This window comes from Eleginops maclovinus, chromosome 12 (assembly GCF_036324505.1).
Source record: "Eleginops maclovinus isolate JMC-PN-2008 ecotype Puerto Natales chromosome 12, JC_Emac_rtc_rv5, whole genome shotgun sequence".
Taxonomy (NCBI): domain Eukaryota; kingdom Metazoa; phylum Chordata; class Actinopteri; order Perciformes; family Eleginopidae; genus Eleginops; species Eleginops maclovinus.
In genome coordinates, this window is record NC_086360.1 from 14398013 (window position 1) to 14417998 (window position 19986).

The 19986-nt window shown below is 38.7% G+C and overlaps 1 protein-coding gene across 1 annotated transcript in view; it reads right to left on the minus strand.

The window, feature by feature from the left end:
- ipo11 (importin 11) overlaps positions 1-19735 on the minus strand; it is a 92771-nt gene extending 73036 nt beyond the window's left edge. Inside the window, exons 1-12 of the mRNA XM_063898124.1 lie at positions 19611-19735; positions 16047-16194; positions 15151-15251; positions 13225-13297; positions 11292-11495; positions 9032-9164; positions 8680-8738; positions 6805-6853; positions 3323-3393; positions 2957-3149; positions 1389-1541; positions 910-953 (exon numbers count right to left, since the gene is read on the minus strand). Of these exons, the coding sequence (XP_063754194.1) occupies positions 910-953; positions 1389-1541; positions 2957-3149; positions 3323-3393; positions 6805-6853; positions 8680-8738; positions 9032-9164; positions 11292-11495; positions 13225-13297; positions 15151-15251; positions 16047-16184 (1218 nt within the window). The 5' untranslated portion in view covers positions 16185-16194; positions 19611-19735. The remainder of the gene's footprint in view (positions 1-909; positions 954-1388; positions 1542-2956; positions 3150-3322; positions 3394-6804; positions 6854-8679; positions 8739-9031; positions 9165-11291; positions 11496-13224; positions 13298-15150; positions 15252-16046; positions 16195-19610) is intronic.
- Between the last annotated feature and the right edge of the window lie 251 nt (positions 19736-19986).

Consider the following 19986-nt stretch of genomic DNA (forward strand, 5'->3'; position numbering starts at 1 on the left):
ATGTGTGAATAAGAAGGTCAAAAGAGGGCGATCACTGTGTGGAAAAAGTTCCTGTTTTATGAGTGTAATCAATAAAAGATATCAGGGTTATGTCTGGGGGTAACAGGGGAGCTGCGCCCTCTTACTTTTGGCATGTGTTCTTATACCAAAATGCAGATGTTAAAGTGATAAAACAATATTTCAGTTTAAGACATAAATAAATGATTATTTTCCACTTCGCTCTTATGCATTATTTCAGCCGTAAGGTGGGCGGGAGAATAATTTTGACAGGAAGTGACGTTAGTGCCCTCATACTATATTTTTCTAGAAAAAACCCTGGATATATTAAGCTTCTGCAACATATAAATGTATCTTTTTTGACTTATAGCTGCAGAGGCTTGGAGATGTATCCTTGCAATTTCTGTATGCCAGAATTTGTTTCAGTTGCAGCTGATTTTAAAAGAATAAGAACTTCTTTTTTTTTTTAGGTCAAATGAATAAACACTTGTGGAGATCGTATTACACACTCAACATTATTTTATTAGAAAAACAGCAGAGCAGAGGGATTTCATCTGAAGTGATGAAAGCAAGGAGATGGGGCTCAACACAGAAGAAAGGAAAGAGAAATGAGGGGTATACAGAAAAAATAAGACACAGAAGAGAGGATTATGTCATGACTCAGAAAAACAGCTAAAGACAAACCACTGCCTGAGATATGAGCAAAAGCCTGGGGGACCACTAACTGTTTTATGATGCTGCGATGTATACAGCCTGCCCAGTACCACCACATAAAAAACTGAAAATATAGCACACACACTAAAAGGTACTTGTAAAAAGTAATAAAAAGTCTTACCAAAGCAATTAAAATTGGAATAAACTTCAGTTATGGTTATTTTTATAAAATGTGTGGATGTGTATGCCTATACTTACTCGTAGACTGTATTTCCAAGAGTCTCCACCGCTTTCTTCAACAGCTAGAAAATAAAATAAGTATGAGAGCTGTGTTCCCATGTAGAGCATAAGCAGAAGAGTGGCTGTCTATGGAGGACTGTCAAGCTAATAATAGGACATGACTGAACTATATTCTGGGATGGCAAATGGTTATCTTTTAGGAAATTATGGCGTGAAATACAAACAGTAATTATTTTCTGCGCAAAAGTGCAAATGTGTTCTTAAAAACGTCTGGGTCTGATTAACTATAGAACTGTATCCCAATGCTGTATTGCTGTAAATAGCAGAGCATGACCACTGTTGGTGTTGGTTAAAGTTTGACTGTGCAGATTATCACATAAAACGTAGAGCTGGCTACCTCCCAATTCTGGATTGAACCTGTTAACACCAGCAGCCTGCAGGTCCAGATAAATCTGCATTTTTGGATTAGGCCTGTGTATCTTGGGATGTGCTATTACCAAAGCTCTCAGGGTCCTCTTCCCACATTGCCAACTCCTCCTCTGTGAGGAGGAAGTAGTGTGAGACTAGTCTGCGTCCAATCTCTGTCAGTGTGGGGTGTGTGAAGAACGCCGTCTTGATCTTGTGAGCCTCCAGACTCTCTGGTTTACTGTCTGAGGGCAGGAGAAGGGAGGGGGAATAAAAAAAAAAAAGAGAACAAAAAATAAAGATTGAAGAAGAGATAGAAATGTTATTAACCGTTTATCTACTAAACAAAAAGTCCTCTAATATTAGCACTTAAAGCTTTTGTTTAGTTATTGTTATTGTATGTTTAAGTTATTGTGGAATCACAATTTGAGTGAGAAATTGGGAGATATATTACGTTTTTAAATACAAAAATAAGCTCAAACTCAAAAGGCTTGATTTTTTTTTAATATAAATCTCCGGAAAAAAATAATTAAAAAATAATTAAAAAGTCATTTAACTCAAAGACATACCTATAAATAATAAGACAAGAGAAACTGATAATGCTGAAGTAGGTCTCTTAATTTTCCAGAGCTGTATATAAAAGGGTGAACTAAACCTTAGTACAAGCAATGTTGGTATTCTGTTAGCCATTTGTAGTTTGTGTTCTAACATTAAACAAATTATATTTGATATCTTGTCGTTATCACAACCTTTTTATCCTAAAAGAAAATGTTTATTAAAGAATAGTTTTTTAACAGCAAAAACAAACGCTAGCCTTTTAGGGGAGGATTCTGATATAAATCAAACATGAAAGTGGGTTTTTACTTTCAAAGGTAAACCTACCTATGCTTAAACCAACAGATTTCTCGTCATTAAAACTTCCAAACCTGTGGCCCCTGAACTCCACGTCGCTACTAGCACAGAACTGGATGTGCGGTAGTAAAACTCTCAGACACACATGGATCTACCTGTCTGTCTGTCTGACTGACAGCAGGGGCCTAATAAATAATTCAGATGGCTTCTCGGAGCTGAGCTAGGTCAGTCAAGGCTCAACTTATCTGCTACTCAAAATACTTTTGTTTTCCTGTTGGGAAATTGGAAATGGAAAGCAAACCTCACATGGAACTTGGCTCTGCCGCCAAGGCACACTTAAACATTTGACTGAAACCCAACAATGTACACAAGGACCACAATATGGCTCTGCTCTCTGAGAAAGTTTGTATCCAAGAAAGATCTTCAATAAGTCTCACCAAAGACGATACTATCTGGCAGAACAAAGACAGAGTGCTGTGCTCCACAGCTAATGAAGCACTGAAGGCTTCTGTCAGCTTGAAATAAACATGAGACTTGGTGATGTATTGTGGCGTGCAGTGTTGTGTTTTTTCAAACTCCGTCAGTGATCAGTTTTGAAAAGCTACTGTAGTAGTGTTTTCTGTTGGCCTTAGAATCATAGACTTAAAATTCAAATTTGCTTGTCTGGCTTACATCTTTTCTTTCTCCTCACTGATGACTGCAATTATTGTCACTCGTCTACCGTTCACTTTACTCTCTTGGGTTGTCGTTTTGTTCCTTTTTATTCTAAACCCTATTGCCCCTCTTTCCCACAACAGTCATATCGTACCCTCAATGTTCTTTGAAGGTTTGTAGGATTCATTTTTTACAATCATCTTGATGAGGTTCATGCACTGAACGATGAAGCGCTCAAAGGTCACTCCCTCCCCTGCAGGCGTAAACAGGTAGCTGACGGCAAATTCCAGGGAACGCTGGATTAGGGGTATGAATGCACATGGATGGTACTCCAGGAAATCTAACAACTAAAACACGGGGAAGAGAAGAAGGACAAACATAGAAGAAGGGACGAGAAATATAAACATTTAGTAGACAATATAATTAGTTTGCAACATCTTTCAAACATTCAACCAGTTAATTGATGATCAAATGGACATTTGTCATTTATTAATGTATACTGATATACAAGTCAACTCACAGTTTTTGTGTACAGTATGATCATCTTCTCCAGCTTTTCTCTGCATGTGCTGTCTGGACCAACCTGCCGACCTGAAACAATAATAGCACTGTTACACAGCAGCACACCTAACATTATATACATCTAATAATTTGGCAATTAAAGTGGACATTCCACTAAAAAAAGGTTTTCCCTGTTGTTTTTGACATAAGATAGGTCAATATGAGTTTGTGAACTATGGTAGGTTTGAAAACTATGGAACTTGTCTATTGTATGCAAAAGCCAATGAAAGAAAATAGGCGGAAGATATGGGCCAATCGGAAGTCTCCGTCAGTGTTACGTGGCCAAGCTTAAGTATTATTCATGGTAATGCCCACTTGGTTTGTAACCGGCCATAGAATTTTGACAGAACCAGGCAGAACGAAATCCGGTGACTATCAGACCCGCTTTTCAGACGCAGATGAATTGTGGAGCTGTTTTGGGAGTTGAGCCACAAGCACACTGCTTGCCTCGGCAAAGCAGCAAGCTAACGCTATAAACGCTACCAAGCTTTCAGGCTTTATGCACACTAACTTTACCTGAACTGTGCAGAAATACCGAGATGGGTTTTCATCACAACACGTTACCTCTTAAGCCCAGACGCAGCAACTTTTAAGAAACAGCGTCGCAGGGCATGTTAACATTTAACAACCTATTAATGTGGCATACCCGTTTAATGGGAAGAAACTCAGCAACCAGACCATATTAACCATTTTTACCAAAAGGAAACATAATGTCAACACCAAGTGTCTAAATCAGCACTGAACGAAAACGAGCTACGGCGATTGTTTTTACTTCATGCTATCTGCACAAACATATCATATGAAACCTGAGATTCCACGGATTCCATTGGTATAAGTATCATCACTGTATGAACAAAATTCACTGAACTAGCAGCCAAGAAAGAGCAAGAAAGTTGCTTGACTTTACAGAGCCATAGCTATAAACAGTCTTTGCTGTTTGTGATCAAGGGTTGTGTTCAAGGTCATAAAAACGCAGCTGAAGGTTAATTCGATTTATCTGTGTCACTTTGAAATGATCATTGACAATCTATCATTATTTATTTGTAATAAACTGGTACGGCGCAACAAGCGATGCTATTTTTCAGTTTTTTTCAGGGGCGGGACATTTGATAACTCTCTAAGCGGTTGACCAATCACAACAGAGTCGTCAGCTAACCAATCAGAGCAGAGTGCGCTTTTGCAAAAAGGTGGGGGCATGGGCTCTTCAGAGCGTTTTCAGACGGAGTGAAAAGTGGACATTTATGTACAGGCAGTGTGAGGAAAATAAAGCGCTTTTTCAACATTGAAGCATGAAAACATGTCATAGTGGAGCAACAAAATATATATATGGACCTGAAAAGTAGCATAATAGGGGACCTTTAAATCAAAATGTGACATCTCTGCCATTTTTTGAGGTGACAGGGATTTAACAATGACACGTTGGCAGAACAGAAGCAATGTTTTTGATTTTTTTCCTTCATTATTTAGATGATGCCTCTATACAAAGGTTCACTGCCTTGGCTTATCAACATAGCCATGATGGACCGTATGAAAAAAAAACGTGAACCTAAGAAATAAGTATGGTAAATATTAATAGCAGGACAGTAAGAGAAAGAAAAAAGGGTCACAAGAAACATGCAGAAATAGAAGTATTCTGATTTACTAGTCAGAACTTTTTCACGTTGTTTAAGGTTAAATACGTCACTGCATATAATAAAGTTCACTTATAAAATAACTAAAAAATGACCGTGAATGACTCGGTACCTTTGTTGTACATTGATGCTCCATAAAACCAAAAAAATGTCTCCTGTGGTTTAATTCCTTGTCAGCCTCATTGATGAAACCATTGACTTTCCTCCAATAACTGTTAACAGCCAGGGTCATAGTTTCCTCTCCCTTTGTACACACATTCACTTCTATCAGTCACTGCTAATTCAAAGTGACACAAATATGAATTAATTGTAACCTTGAAAAAATGTCAACGGTGTTGTGACTGACAGAAAATGGATAGGCGACCTCAGATGCAGGAGAGACATCTAGCAGGGAGAGCCAGACATCTGAACGCACCCAAAGGACTGACCCAAAAAAATGCCAGTTTATATAGCTGACCTTATCATTCTGTGCAGAGCGGATTCTCTCCCCAGCCCGACTGTGAGCTGCCTTGCACTTCCCATATCTGCCAGGCCCAAATACCACCAGGAGCCTTACTCCAGTCTCCATTTCCATCAGCAGAGTAAATATTCAAAGTGATATTTGTTGCAGACATCTGCTTATACAGGAGTTTTTGGAGTTGTGTCTGACATTTATCTTTCACTCACTGGGGGTTGTCATGACAAATTTCCATTGAAAATAGGAAAGGCAGTGATAGTGAAATCCAACAGTGAAAGTGAGCTAACATAGCTGCAATTCAACTGGGCAGCTACCACTCACAGGGTGTCACTTGTTGGGCGTCTCATCGCATGGTCTTTCCCAAGGGATTGACTATGATTTTATAAACTCAGGAACTCTAAATGCGTTTTAACCATAGGCTGCCAAAGTAGTACCTTCCCATGGTTCGGGAACTAAAAGCTGGCATAGAACTTCGCTGATTGTCCAAACACTGACAGAGTAATGCTTCCTCTAAACTTCAAGGAGAACATTGGCCGACTCTAATATCAATATCAGAACGAAGGAAGGACATCACTTAGTGAGATTTAGAGAGAGAGAGAGTAAGAGTATACGGGAATATCTTCAAGAGAGCAGGTGCCAAATTGAGAGGCCGTAATGGTTAAAAGAGTGAGTAAATTATAAAACAATTATCACACTAAAGCAGATTACTGTAAAACTACAGAACCAAATACATTTTTCATGAGCATATTTACAAACATGTAAAAAGTTTAAAGTGTATATTAAGATGGGGTAATTGTTATAAAACAAGAATGTTGGGCAGGAACACAGTAAGGGATCACTTTCACACAATCCAACAAAATGTTGGTGGAGGAGACAAATAACTTTGCTTTGAAACGAGACACATACAGGAACGATTAACTTATCATTTTAGGACACTTTTATTGCCCGAAGCAAAGGAAAGAAAGAAATCAAAAGAAAAAGGAAAAATATAAAAGTGAACAGAATATAAAAATAGTGCGGAATGAGGTCAGGTGGATACAGGATACATTTTAAAGAATCCTTAACCTGCTCTCTCAAGACTCACACGCTGTGGGCATAAGTTGTGCTTAAATGTTATAGACGTTTTAAAACCAAGCCCCCTAGCATGACTTGGCCTGAACTTTAATTTGACTTTCATTATGCTTGCCATCATGAGACCTTGACATTGAGTATCGTCTTATTAGACCTTTGAGTAGGTGCACCTTCAGTATTCATTAGATCAAGCACCGGTAACTGTGTTTGTTTACTGAATGGAAAAGCCTCGGATCAGAGATGCAGCAAAGATTTCAGACGGATAAAGACACAAGTACTCACAGCATTCCAAGAACTGCTTTAGCCTCTCAAACACAGCGTTCAGGAAACCCTGAAAGGGAAGAGATGAAGAGAGGGTGAGATAAAGTTTAATGTCTTTAACATTTCAGCAGTTGAATCACTTGTGATTGCATCACCAGTATTGCTCAGAAGCAGATATATTAACAAGGGAATAACTTTAGTGTGTTGCGTGTGTATGTGTTGCATCTGTATCAATGCATAGGCACACCCGCCTCTGTACTCAGAAGTATAAATAAAAGTGTCGGCTTCACATTATGAAAGAAAATCAATTTCTGTGGCGGGGTGCAGATGTGGCTTAAGATAGAAAATGAGATGATTGATGGGATACAATCGGTTAAGTTTTGCCTCAATGTTCAGCCATGAGATCAACAGCAGTTTCATTAATCACACACCCAGCAAGCATAGCCTGCCAGTATAGCTCCTAACAGAATTCAGCGATAAAAGAGGGGTCACAAGAGGGTCACAAGAGGAGCACAGAGGAGGCTGGGAGATGTTGAAAAACAACACACACGACAGGCAACTGTTGACCTAATGGTGGGATTCAGAAAAAGAGGGGGAGGCAAGATGGGTGTAAAAAGAAAGGGATAAAAACACTTGGAGGAAATGCTTCTGCATAAAGGAGTGCGAAAAGGAAGTTTTCCGCTGATTACATTTTTTTTTTTACAGAGGAAGGAAAATGAGGCTCATGGCAGTTCTGGGAAAAATAAGAAGCAAAAGTAAAAGTGAGCGAATGGCAGCAAAGTGGATTGCACTGTTAAGAATTAGATAACAAATTGAGACAGACAAGAGTGTGGTGGCCAACCAACGGGCATTTCCGCAGTAATTAAAAGTTAAAAAGTAGTTTGTACAGAGAAAACAGTCTCAACTAAACAACAGAGTTCAGTGGAGAAAGAATTAAAAGAAAAACAGTGGTTCACAATTTAAGATTAAAGTTGGTGGGTTTTTTTAACTGTGTTCAGTCAGGTTTGGGTGCACAGACTTGCTCCAGGTTTAGAATGATGCAATATACAGTTTATAGGTCATATAATCTCTATTTTGCATTGAAAATAACAAAAAGATGCTCGTTAGCTCCTGGATGTTGCAAAAAGAAGCAAACCCATATACTGTATAGCTACATCAAAATGTTTTTGATTCTGATCAATTGAGAGTCTATTCTACCCTGTAGTGTCTGTTAGACAATCAAGCCAGGAAGATTAACAGTCATTCAACTGAAAAATACATTTCAAATTGATCCCGGTGGCAGCCTGTGTGAGAAAAGACAACGCTCTTCATTCTCAGTGTCAGTGTGTTCCAACTCCCCGCTGCTCACCGGCAATGCTGTGATTAGAAACTGACATAAATAAACATATAGAATGTTGTATATTTAGTTTTTATTGTTCACAACTTTGTTTGAGAATGCCGGGGTTGCCGCTTTCCCAGGATAATTTACCCGCCGTCATGAGACTGAAAAGGTAACCCTAACATTACCAAATCCAGCTCCAGAGTACAGTCCCTATTCCAAGTGCTAGAAGTAACCCGTTTCTAGAAGTGAGAGGAGGTAAAGTGTTCTGCTAACCACACTGGTTGCCATTTTTCCATTATCATTCAATTGATAATAAATGTGCCTCCACAAACAACCAACTTACAACATGGTGCAAAACAGAATTATTAGTTTCCTGTTGTTGGACTGAAGCACAGAGTGGGAAAAGAGCTCTTCACTCTTTGAAGCAAGACACTTGCAATCTTCCAGACCGTTCTCATATTGCACACTACGATTGGAGTCCTTTTCAACTCAAAACACCCACAGCAAAAATATCAGCTTTTCAAAAACTACGAGAGGTTCTTAACAGCCACAGCTGAAAATAACTTACGGCTTACCATCACTTCCATATTCTGCTGTGGCTCTTGAAATCCAAAAACTGTCAGCTTGCGAAGCACTGTGGGGGGGGGTAAAATAAAAACAATCAGTATGCAGGATGTCACTAATTGCAAATTAACCACCACTTAATTTAGTACTTCATATTTAGTCACATATGAATAATTCCAGAAGTTCACAAAATGCCTTCTTAAATAAGATTTCTTAATAGTTTGAGTCATGTGATCAATGCAAAAGGATACGCAGTGAGTTATTGAGGGCATGATTTCCTCGCCAGTTTGTATTTATAGATCACCTCTGTGAGTGAGGATGCAGGTGTGTGGTGTGTATGGGCATGATTGCAAATGCTGTTACCTTTTAGAGAGAGCAGCGTTCTCTCCAGTGAGCCGAGGGCTGCAGTCTCATCTCTAGCATAGATCTGCTGAAAGAAAGTGTCGGTGTGGTGGCTCCACAGAGAGCAGGCAAAGCTGTAGATTCCCGACGCCAGCTGCCAACATACACGTAAAAAGCATCTCACACATGAAAATATTCTGGATCAGTGATCACACTTAAAAGGCATGTAAGTTCATTGTGGTGAGCACACGACATGATTCGCATATGCTTTTGCAAACCCGATTTACATGTGTGCAAACTGTTCCTTTAACATCAGACACTTTGTGGAGGGAAGTACCTTCATTTCAATTGACGATGAAAAACTGGAATTCCATTTTTGAAGGAGATGGATATATTTCAATTTTCTTGCGAAAAAAGGACTTGTTTTTTCAGGCCAAATATTTTTTGATAGCAAGGGATTTGCTTTATTTGTGTTTTGAGAGAAAAAAGTTCATTGTTTATTCTGACGTATTTTATTTTATTTCTTTGATTTTTGTACGTTTTTATTGTTTATTGGTTTTCAAAATTAGGTTTTGGCTGAGCTGGTTTATTATTCTTGTATTTTTTATGATTTTGTGTAAGCTAAAATAAATATGTCCTCAAAGGATATTGCTTAATCAAATATATGTATTATGTAAAAATGTAAATAAAATGTAAAACTGCTATTTTTCATAATAAAAGATAAATAAAAAAAACATCAGAGACTCACTCAGTTTCACTGATGCAGATGCAAATACAAAAGCACTTCCACATAATACACTCATATAGAGCAAAACAAAAGCAGAGCAAAGAGGCACGTCTGAGTCACAGGTCTTATTTGGCTCTAAATGAACTTCCTATTATAGTCACTGCCAGAACACTGGGCCAAAACCAATTACATTTCCTTCCATGAATGCATTCTCCTGTAGAGGAGAAACAGGATCATCAAAAAGGTAGATGAAAGTACGCTCAGTCCCATCAACTGTGTAGTCTGGCCCAGTAGCTCAGACAATATAATAAATCTGCCATGGCACAATAATGAGCTTTGTATTATGCTCTAGTGGTTGGTGTTTTCATAAAACGAATAAACAGAGGAGAAAATAGGTGCACAGTACATCACAGCAACTATTCAAACCCAGTGGCACCATGTTGAAGTTGTTCTGTGTGTAAAAGCTTCATGGAAACTACACTGTCAGATATACTTCAGAGTTAGATGTGATGTTTAGAGAGATGTTCTACTACTTGGTAAAGGACAAACTCACTGAAATTAATCTGAGAAGTCATTGACAGTGTAACTGTTAGGGAAACCAGTGCGGAAAATCTGAGAATCCGTGGTTGGATTGGCGTCATATGCCTACTTAAAGATAAATCTCTACTTTGACAGCACAGCACAGGCTTTGATAGGGGAGCGCATCCCACGGTCCATTTAGCATCAAAGTCTTCAGTGCATCATTGAAAAACTGCAGTGTTAAATGAGGCTCAACTGCCTTTGTTTCTGGTATTGCCTACGGCAAACATTTTGGCACAGAGGATGCATCAGCACAACGTCCAACTTTGTGGTCTCTGTCACAGCCTCTGAAGCCCACTGGTCTGTCTCCGTCACTTTTATTTTCTTACTGTCTCTCTCAGTCTTCTCCCTGTTGGTGTTTTTGATATCCCTAAATCTCTTTCTCTTCATGACCAACTGCTTGAGTCTTTTGCTCTTTGAAACCATAGATGGCAAAAATTAGCATTTGCTGATTCACAACCTCTCTGAAAGTTACGTTAAGTCACACAAACAACTGTTTCTCTGACACAACTTCTCTACACACACACACACACACAACACAGACAGATTTGTTCCACACAGGCATACACGGGGAATCTGGCCATATATCTCAGATTTGACATGTATCATTTAGCAGCTAAACAGCATCTCCTAGAGGACATTTCTGAAACTAAAAACCTGCAACTGTCAGGATTATTTTACTATTTTTGCATTTACGCAGAGAAGGTTTGAAGGAAAAACAGCTAGGATAAAAATCACATGACAGCCAGAGGGCAGAACACGAGAAAAACGAAAAAGAGGGAAAAGGCAGCAAAGTTCAGCAGAAAGTACACTTCATGTTCTTATTGACCTAAAGTCACCTAGTACTCAGCTGTGCAAAGCTGCTGCAAAAAGTGCAGTGACAACAAAAAGCCATCGAGGAATGGCAAATGACCACGAATGCCAAGGAATGAGATTTCAGGTATTACGTCGAAAAGATGTTGAGAATAGACTTACATCCTGGAAAAGCCGCCGGTCCTGTGCAAGACGTTTGGACGCTAGGGTTTTGGTGACATGATAGAATGTTAGCAGCGCTCGGTGCTGCTGCAGGCCGTCCTGACCCTTCACAGACTCGATCAGAATGGGGATGAGCTCTGGCCATTGCCTGGGGCAGTCCAGACGGGCCACCTTGGCTATCAGCACTGCAATCTGAGTCGCTATCTGTCGGAAAAACAGAGAGCGAGATAAATGACCAGAGGCAAAGCATAAACACAGCAGAAGGTGGTTTTAAATGAGTAGTTTGGACAAGTATGACACTTTGCATTTATATAGTATTATATTTATACAGCATAGTGTGTATCCCATCCCGTATCCATGCCCTGTTCACGATGGAATCAGTAACACAGAATAGGTTTGTTTTTAAAATGCTTTAGAAGCGTGTTACATGTTTATATACAACTCCGGAAAAAACAACCAACCACTGAACACAAATGTTTCTTTAATATTTATCTCTACATGTATGGCAGCCGTTCCAGTGTCTGTGGAATTCCAACACAGAGAAAAATTGTCAGTAGTTTATAGAATACAACACAAAAATACAAAAAAAGATTTTAACTCAAAGACATGTCTATAAATATTAAAACAAGAGAAAATCATAATGCTGAAGTGGTCTCTTAATTTTTTTCTGCGGCTGTACATTGTCTCAACATAATGAATGTGGTGCTGGGTGGTAATAACTTATAAACAATAATTTGGCATGTTTAAAGAAACTAATCCAGCCTAATGTAACACCCCTGCAATGATCATACCTTTTAACGGGGCTTGGTGTTCACGTGTTGTGTTTCACAGATAACCTTTGCTAATATGTTGTCCAACCAATTTATCATTAAAGATGATGCCCATCAGTTAGCTGGCAAATGACACTGATGAAGGGATTGTTTTATGACAGTACTTTGAAATCTATTATATGTTCGAGCTTACCGTACCTTAATTGTTTTTGCACTTTTTCTTTTTTTATTCTCAAATCACTTATGTAGCCCATTTGTACATAAATACAAGAAAAACTAAAGCAGTTTATTCACTTTTTATCATTCGATCTCCATTATCATTAACAGCACAACCCACAATCAGTAAAAATAATGAAAAGTTATTACATTGTGCGCATGCTTCGATGCTTCAAACATAGATTCCTTAGCAATCTAATTTAAATGCTTCATAAATAATCTATATGTGTGCACATTTCATTCTAATTGTCAATAAATCATCACGTTTGGAAGAACCGGGTTGAAAACATTAGCCAGTATTATGGAACTCGTAAATATAAACTGTCCAGATGACACTGAAACACCCACACTCACATATATAACCCCGATTGATTGGAGGAGAGGCTGTAACTGGTGAGGGATGCACCTTCCTTTGCTTGGGGTAACAAGCTGTAGGAACCAGGATGAATGGCCGACATTCAGTGCCAATATACAAAGGACTTTATGTAATACGACTACATAATCCACTTTTAAAAGGTTGATCACGGTTCTGAATGCAATTTACTAGAGATTTCTCAATTGCATGTGTTGTATAAAAAACATTATTTTTTTCCTAATGAGAAATCTTACTTTTTAACATTCTAGTAACGTAAAGACAAAAGCACAAAATGCTAAAGTTAATTTTCTGGTTTGCCTGTGATCATTCTGTTTTTTTGGGAGGTACAGCTGGTCTGATCCAACTAAATCTAAATGCCATCAGCAAAATCACCATTGTAATGCATAACCAGATGTGCCACCAACAAATGAAGCTGGCATACCGCAGTTGTGGAATCACTGATGAATTATGTTGAACACAGGGACACATTGGGGAATTGGGAGTTGTATGAACAATTTCTTTGTAAATTGTATTGTTTTGGTGTAGTAAAAGCTGCTTTAATCAGAATTTTAAAAAAAGAAAATCCACCAACCTGATTGACAGGCTCATTAAAGTTTGTGATGAGCCCGGCACGCAGTGACGTCTTCTCCTCTTCTGATAAAGCACTGTAAACAAACCAGAAGGAATGAGGGAGAGGAACACAATGTTGTTTGTGGTGGTTAGGACAACATGCCGTCCCCCTGATTATCAGTGAAACACCATTATAACAGTCCTGCTAGACTTGGGCCAAGTTTATTAAATGGATTGAAGATTTAATTTAATAAGGATGCTGGAAGATATAAGCAAGAACGAGTCTCTCATGAAAGGGGAGAGTGTTAACTGCTGAGTCACAATTTCACTGATAACGGGGTGCCAGTCGCCTTGGAATTGTTGCAGCTCAAACCCTAGAGAGATCAAAGAGACTACTTTGAATATATTCTCAAATTCTGGACACGCAAACCTCACACCTGAAGATGGGGAAGATATGATTATGACATCAATGTGCCAAGCTGTTATGGGATCAATTATATCCCTTTATAAAACTTGATGGTGCAGGACTTGCCAGCTGCCTGATTTAATCAGAAAGCCTTGAATAAACCTCTGCTCTCCTCAAAATCCTATTGCCAAGTCTGCATCATGAGCCTGCGGTTTTGCAAACAGAGTAGAAGGGGGGGCTGGAGATTGACAATCTGTAAAATACAATTTTTCCCATAATGTAGTCTGTTCTGCCTCTGTCAAATACGGCTAAAGCTAGAAGGAGTGGGAGAGTGTTTGATATGAGAAAGAGTGAGGAATGAAATGCACAGTGACCTCAGGCAGGGAGAGTCATATGGGTGGAAGACACATAACTATGGGGGAGTGTGTGAATTACTAAAGTCAGACATATGTGGGGAATCTGGAGAGGGAAGCAAGCTTAAGAGAAATATGGGATGAGAGATTAAATATATATTAACATAATAATATATAGTGCCTTGTTTTTCATTTTGTAGGCAAAATGAACTACAACTTATTTTATTATTTGGTCTGGTTATTAACAATGCTATAACATCAAACTAAAATCCAGGCAGAACATCGCAGCTTTACTAAAGTGAAGAACTTGCTGATTCTTTCTCTTTGAGGGAACCTCACAATATCCAGTGATGATGCATTGATGAAATATTCATATATATATAAATAATAATTAATACCTTAATGTTGTTGAACATAACATTCACACTTTACATTGTATTTAATATTCCATTCAGTGCACTATTATGTATAATATCCTGCTTTATACTTTGTTAATTTCAACAGTGTTTACTTATCTGACAGTTTATAGATTATTTATCTTCATAGTCAACTTTTCTCTAATGCCAGTTTATTTTAATTTCTATTTCTTCTTCTTTTGTCTACACTTTAGCATTGTTTATTTCCAATTCGCCTTGTATTGTATTATTGCCTTGTATTGTAGTATGCTGCTGCGACACAAAAATGTCCCAGTTTGGGATTAATAAAGTAATTCTTATCTTATCTTATTTTACCTCGACTAGGAATATTTGAAGACACCATAGCATTAACATCTGTCCCGAACATGTAACAAAAGCCAGCCAGTCAGACACCCAAAGACAGACGATAGGCTTTGAATGCTCCAAGACCATCTTCCAGCAGACAAATGAGAAATAAATAATCAGGATGGAAAGGAAAAAGAATAACGCTGTGAAAACGGAAGGAGGCAGAACTGCAGACGTAAGCTGTAGTTGGTCGAATAAGAATTGCAACTACAAATCTGTGACAAAAAAAGATCTGAGGAAAATGACAAAGCCTCAAAAACAGGCAGAGAGAGATTAAGACTGATGAATAGAGGCAGTAAGATTGAATGAGAAAAAAAGAAGAGGAGAATGAAGACAGGCAGAGGAAGAGAGAAGAAAAGCCTCTGATGGAGAGGAAGAGAGCAAGGCTGACAGTAATATGGCAACATGAGCGACAAGCCGGCACTCACTGGGGCGCTACTCTCCTCCAGTATCTGTCGATGCCATTTTTGAAGTACAGCACAGCCAGCCACCTGACGTTCACATCCAGCATGTGGTTATTGAAGATATTCTATGAAAAGAAAATACACACATGATTAGCTAACAACATTTTTGTTAACTCAAATTGGGTATTACCAGGCAAGGCTGACTCCGTTTAATACTGTGTGACAGCTCAGACTATGCTAAACAAAACAATGTCTGTACCATTTTGCACAATGTATGTACGGGCAAATGTATAGAAAATAAAACATCATTTATAAATGGAATTGGGCTCTATGCTTAGCTGGGCAGAACACATCCTGGGCCAATTTCTCTACTGAATGACAGAGATAAAACTGAAATCCATCTTCTCCTTTACACCCGGCTGACACGGTAAACAACACATTTCCAAAAATATGTGTTGTTAATATTCGTTCAAGGATCAACCTTATACACAACAAATGTTAGGTGCTGTTTAGGGCAGGGAAGATGACAGCACAATAAGCTTTGTTCAATTATTATATTGTCCCACTTTTTGAACACACTTAATCTTAGACGTTGTTAAAAATATTCTGTGTTTAAAACCTTTTTGAATAATACATTTAAATCAAACAATACAATGGACATTTGAGCATTAGCCTGCCCTTCACTGCATTCTTTTCCCGTGTTCTCCAGCGTCTCTCAGTGTTGTGTCTATAATAAGAGTTATAGTGCAGGTTGGAAAAACTCTCTTATCATTGTTTGAATTAAGGTACTTTAAAGTGCTCCAGAAATTAGCATAAACCCAATATTGTCCTGATTTCATGTACCATACACCACATTCATTAATGCTTTGTTAGTGCTCACTCCAGCAGATGTATTCTGAATATTTGATAGCATCCCTCACCAGGAGGACGGAGTAGAAGCCTGGCTGAGTCTCCCACTGTCGGAGCTGCTCCTCAGCAGGCTTCAGCTCAGACGTGTCCTGACTAGTAGCTTGGGTTAAGGCCTGCAGCACCACTGAACTGGCACTGTCCATATCCATAGCTGAATATCTGCAGGGGGAAATGAGAGGGGGTTGAGGAAGGAACAGACAAGACAAGAGTTTCATTGTTTGTGTGTGTAAAGTTCAGGCTGAGATGGAGGAAAACCAACATCTATCTAAAGTGTCACCGTAGGGATAAACAGCACAAGAACATTTCAAATGAAAACTTAGGTAGTCAAAAATAATCTACAAAGATGGTCAGTCTTTATGGATTTTTGTCTGGTCTTATCTTTTTATCCCCCATGTTATTATAGATCAAGCATTATTAAAAAAATCAAACATAAATCTTTTCGAATAAAGACAATAATTGAAGTTAACCTAATTAGGATAACAAATCCTATATCATTGATGTCACAGCTCAGACAAGTTTGTAAAAAAAAATAGGATAGCTGATGAGAAATGATAAAGTAGTTGATACTTTTTTCTACAAAATTCTGCTAACTTCTCTTTGTCAGCTTTGAGTGCATTGTTTGAGTGTTTCAGTCCCAATTGTTTCAGAAAGTATATCTGACAACTGTAAGAACTTTTATGACTACAAAAGAAAGACATTATTTCTGTCTGTCAATTAATCATTTCAGGGTTTTGCACTCAGGAGCTGAGAGATATATTCTAGACACTAGCTTAATTAAAAAACACAGTTTTCTTTTCAACAGCCATATTACCTAAATAAGCAACTAATGACTCATCTGTGAGACCAGTAGAGGTAGTGTGGTCTTAGTAAGCTGTCTTTAGTGAGCTTTCATTTAGAGTGTGGGTAAATAAAGAGCAAGGCTGCCATCTGCAGCACAGAGACAAATATCCAGCACCATGATCCAATGTGAGCTTCCAGAAATGCATATGAGTTAGGCTGGTCTCCCCGCAGAGAAATACAGTAGCAGTTCTCAGGCCAAATATGTGGCCTTCAAAGAGGGACAGATTATTTCAATAGGAAGTCTCTGAATTATTGATTCAGAAAACATATCTTTCAGATAGACTGTATATTCTTGTTCAGTTTATAAAGTGTGAATGTTGCCAGAGAAGTACCAGCCTCTGTCTCAGTATCTGGTGCTATCAGAAGAGATCAAAATTCAGCTCCCAACCATAATGCAAAAGTGACGACCTTCAATTCACATGTGGGCTAGTATTTTGGTAGGATAAGCTGTCCTTGTTTTGCCTTTTTGGCAAATAACCATCAAACCATGGTTTCAGAAACCTGGACAATAGGGCTGCACGATTATGGCCAAAATGATAATCACGATTATTTTAATCAATATTGAGATCACGATTAATTATCACGATTATTTGTTAAATCTTAACCAAAACATTTTTTATTGACACATAGGCTCATTATTACTGCTTTCACATCCAGGTGCTACATTCCTGCTAATGTACACATTTGTGCATCAAAATAAAATAGGTCTATATCTCGTCCACACTACTGAGTTTTCGTTTTAATCCGGAGTTTTAAAACGAAAACGTGACCATTCACGCATACTGGGCATGCGCGTGCCGGTTGCAGTTGCATCATTATAAAATGCAGAATTTACCTGCACAACAACTGCTACCACAGACAACAAGGTAAACAGCGCTTTTACTTCGTTATCCATGTTTACCACTGGTAGTGAAGGCTGATCCGACCCGATACCCAGCTGATCTGACCCGATCCCCAGCTGATCTGACCCGATACCCAGCTGATTTGAATTTTTCCGGGTAAGAAGGGTCACATGGTAGGAGCGTGACGAATCAGAGAAGGATACTCGTGATCGATAAGACCCAGTCAGAAAGCGCTCATGGGTGCCTACGTTAGCGTTTCCAAAAGTCTGCGTTTCTGCCTGTCCACACTAATCAGCAGCCCCGGGGCCAGCAGCGTTTCCAAAAGCCTCCGTTTTAAAACGAAAACCCAGTATTGTGTTGTATTGTATACGAGGCTTGTTTTCTCCATCACTCTCTAGAAGCGCTAGATTGGCTTTGGAAAAAAACGTTGATACTGAGCGTTCTATGAACCGGATGACACATTTAAAATATCGCTCGATCACGCGATTTTGATCGTGGGAAGCCAAAATCGTGATCGTGATTAAAATTCGATTAATTGTGCAGCCCTACTGGACAAGCATGTATCCCAGTTTTTAGGAACCCAAATATATTAGTTATTACATTTTTCCAAAGACGTCACATATAAAAGTCTACATGTGTGTGATTTGGTTAAAGAGATAGTTCAGAGACACAGTAGTTGTGGTTATTTTATTGGTTTCATTCATTTGATGTTGTCTGAAAGTGTGTCTAACTTCAATCTTGGTTCAATTGTTTAGTGTTTGAAGGGAGCAAATGATCAAGAACACAGAGGCATTCAGGAATTGAGCAAAACTAAGCAAGCAAACTAAGGAGGCTAAGAGTACACTTTCCAAGCTTTGATAACACTTCTATAGTGTTTTCTAAATAAAGCACATTATGTCGCACCTTTCATTCCCACTACATACTGTGTTTTTACCGGGTCAGTAATGCGTGCACCCTGTCCCAATATGCAAGAAACACATACAACATGAATCTTGATTGCCTGCTTAAGACATTTTTTAAAGCAATTTACAACCTGTTTAACATTACCAGGTAAGATGGCATTCTACAATACGACGTAAAACTAACACTTAAATGCTGTTGCAATATTGAAACTACACTTGTGTGAACTAATCTCTCAAGACAACAAAATGTTTTAAAGCTATTATCCAATGTTAGCTAGGTAAATATGGTGTTTTGCACATGCAATGGCCTCTAACAGTAGCTAACCTAGTGGTTAAATGATGGCTGGGTGAAGAAGTAAGCTAGCGGCAGCAGAACTTCATCAGCTAGCTAAACACGCTAAGTGTTGATATCATTATCTACAGATCGGCTACGACTGATTTCACCAAAGTCAATTCGTCCTCTGTCGGGCCTTATTGTAGTATAGGTGAAGCTATAAGGGTCCATATATACATACACACGTTCAGAAAATGATTTCCTCATCATGATTGTAGTAAGTGTTTGCATTGATGTATTACGCATAATAAATGACAAAATCCCATATGACAGGAAGCGTGTCTATGAAGTGGCATATTTGGGTTTTGACGCACAGAGAGAACCAACACAAGCTCAGTGGTAGGTTGTCAAATGCAATCAGCAAGTGTTCCATTACATTTTCATTATGTTTGACTAACTTCATTAGACCTGCTGTATTGCCCATGTTTCTTTACTGGCCCTCTCTGCGTGTCATCTACAATGGAAATAAAACAAACCCATGAAAGGTGCGACAGTCAAGTTTCCAAATGGTGCATACCCCAAACACCAAAGCTAACTTTGCTAGCTAGCAAGCTTAACTTATCCAACAGGGAACCAAGGGCCCACAATATTCGTGGTGCTAAATAACGTATTTCTCCAAACTGACGTCTCAAAATAGAAACATAACACGGGACTCACCTAAAAGAATGACTGCAGAAAACAGAATCGGTGCTGCTGTTGTTGTGGCTGCTAAAGCTCTGCCAATGGTAGTGTAATGGGAGATGAAAACACACGCTTGTAGGAATGGCGCGAGCAACACAGCAGGCGCACTCTGATGACGCATTAGGTTTGGCAGGCGTGCTTTGTCAGTCATGAATGAATGGAGCCATAATGTGTGTACCCCTGATGTCAACTTTTATTTGTATCCAAAATTTATGATGCTCATATATGTTTATGAATGAGTACAGTAAGAAGAGAACAAAAACGAATGAGTTCAATACAATACACAACAAGGGTTTTAATAGTAGGTTATTGATATCCATTGATGTAAACAACGGTTGCAGGCATATCCCTT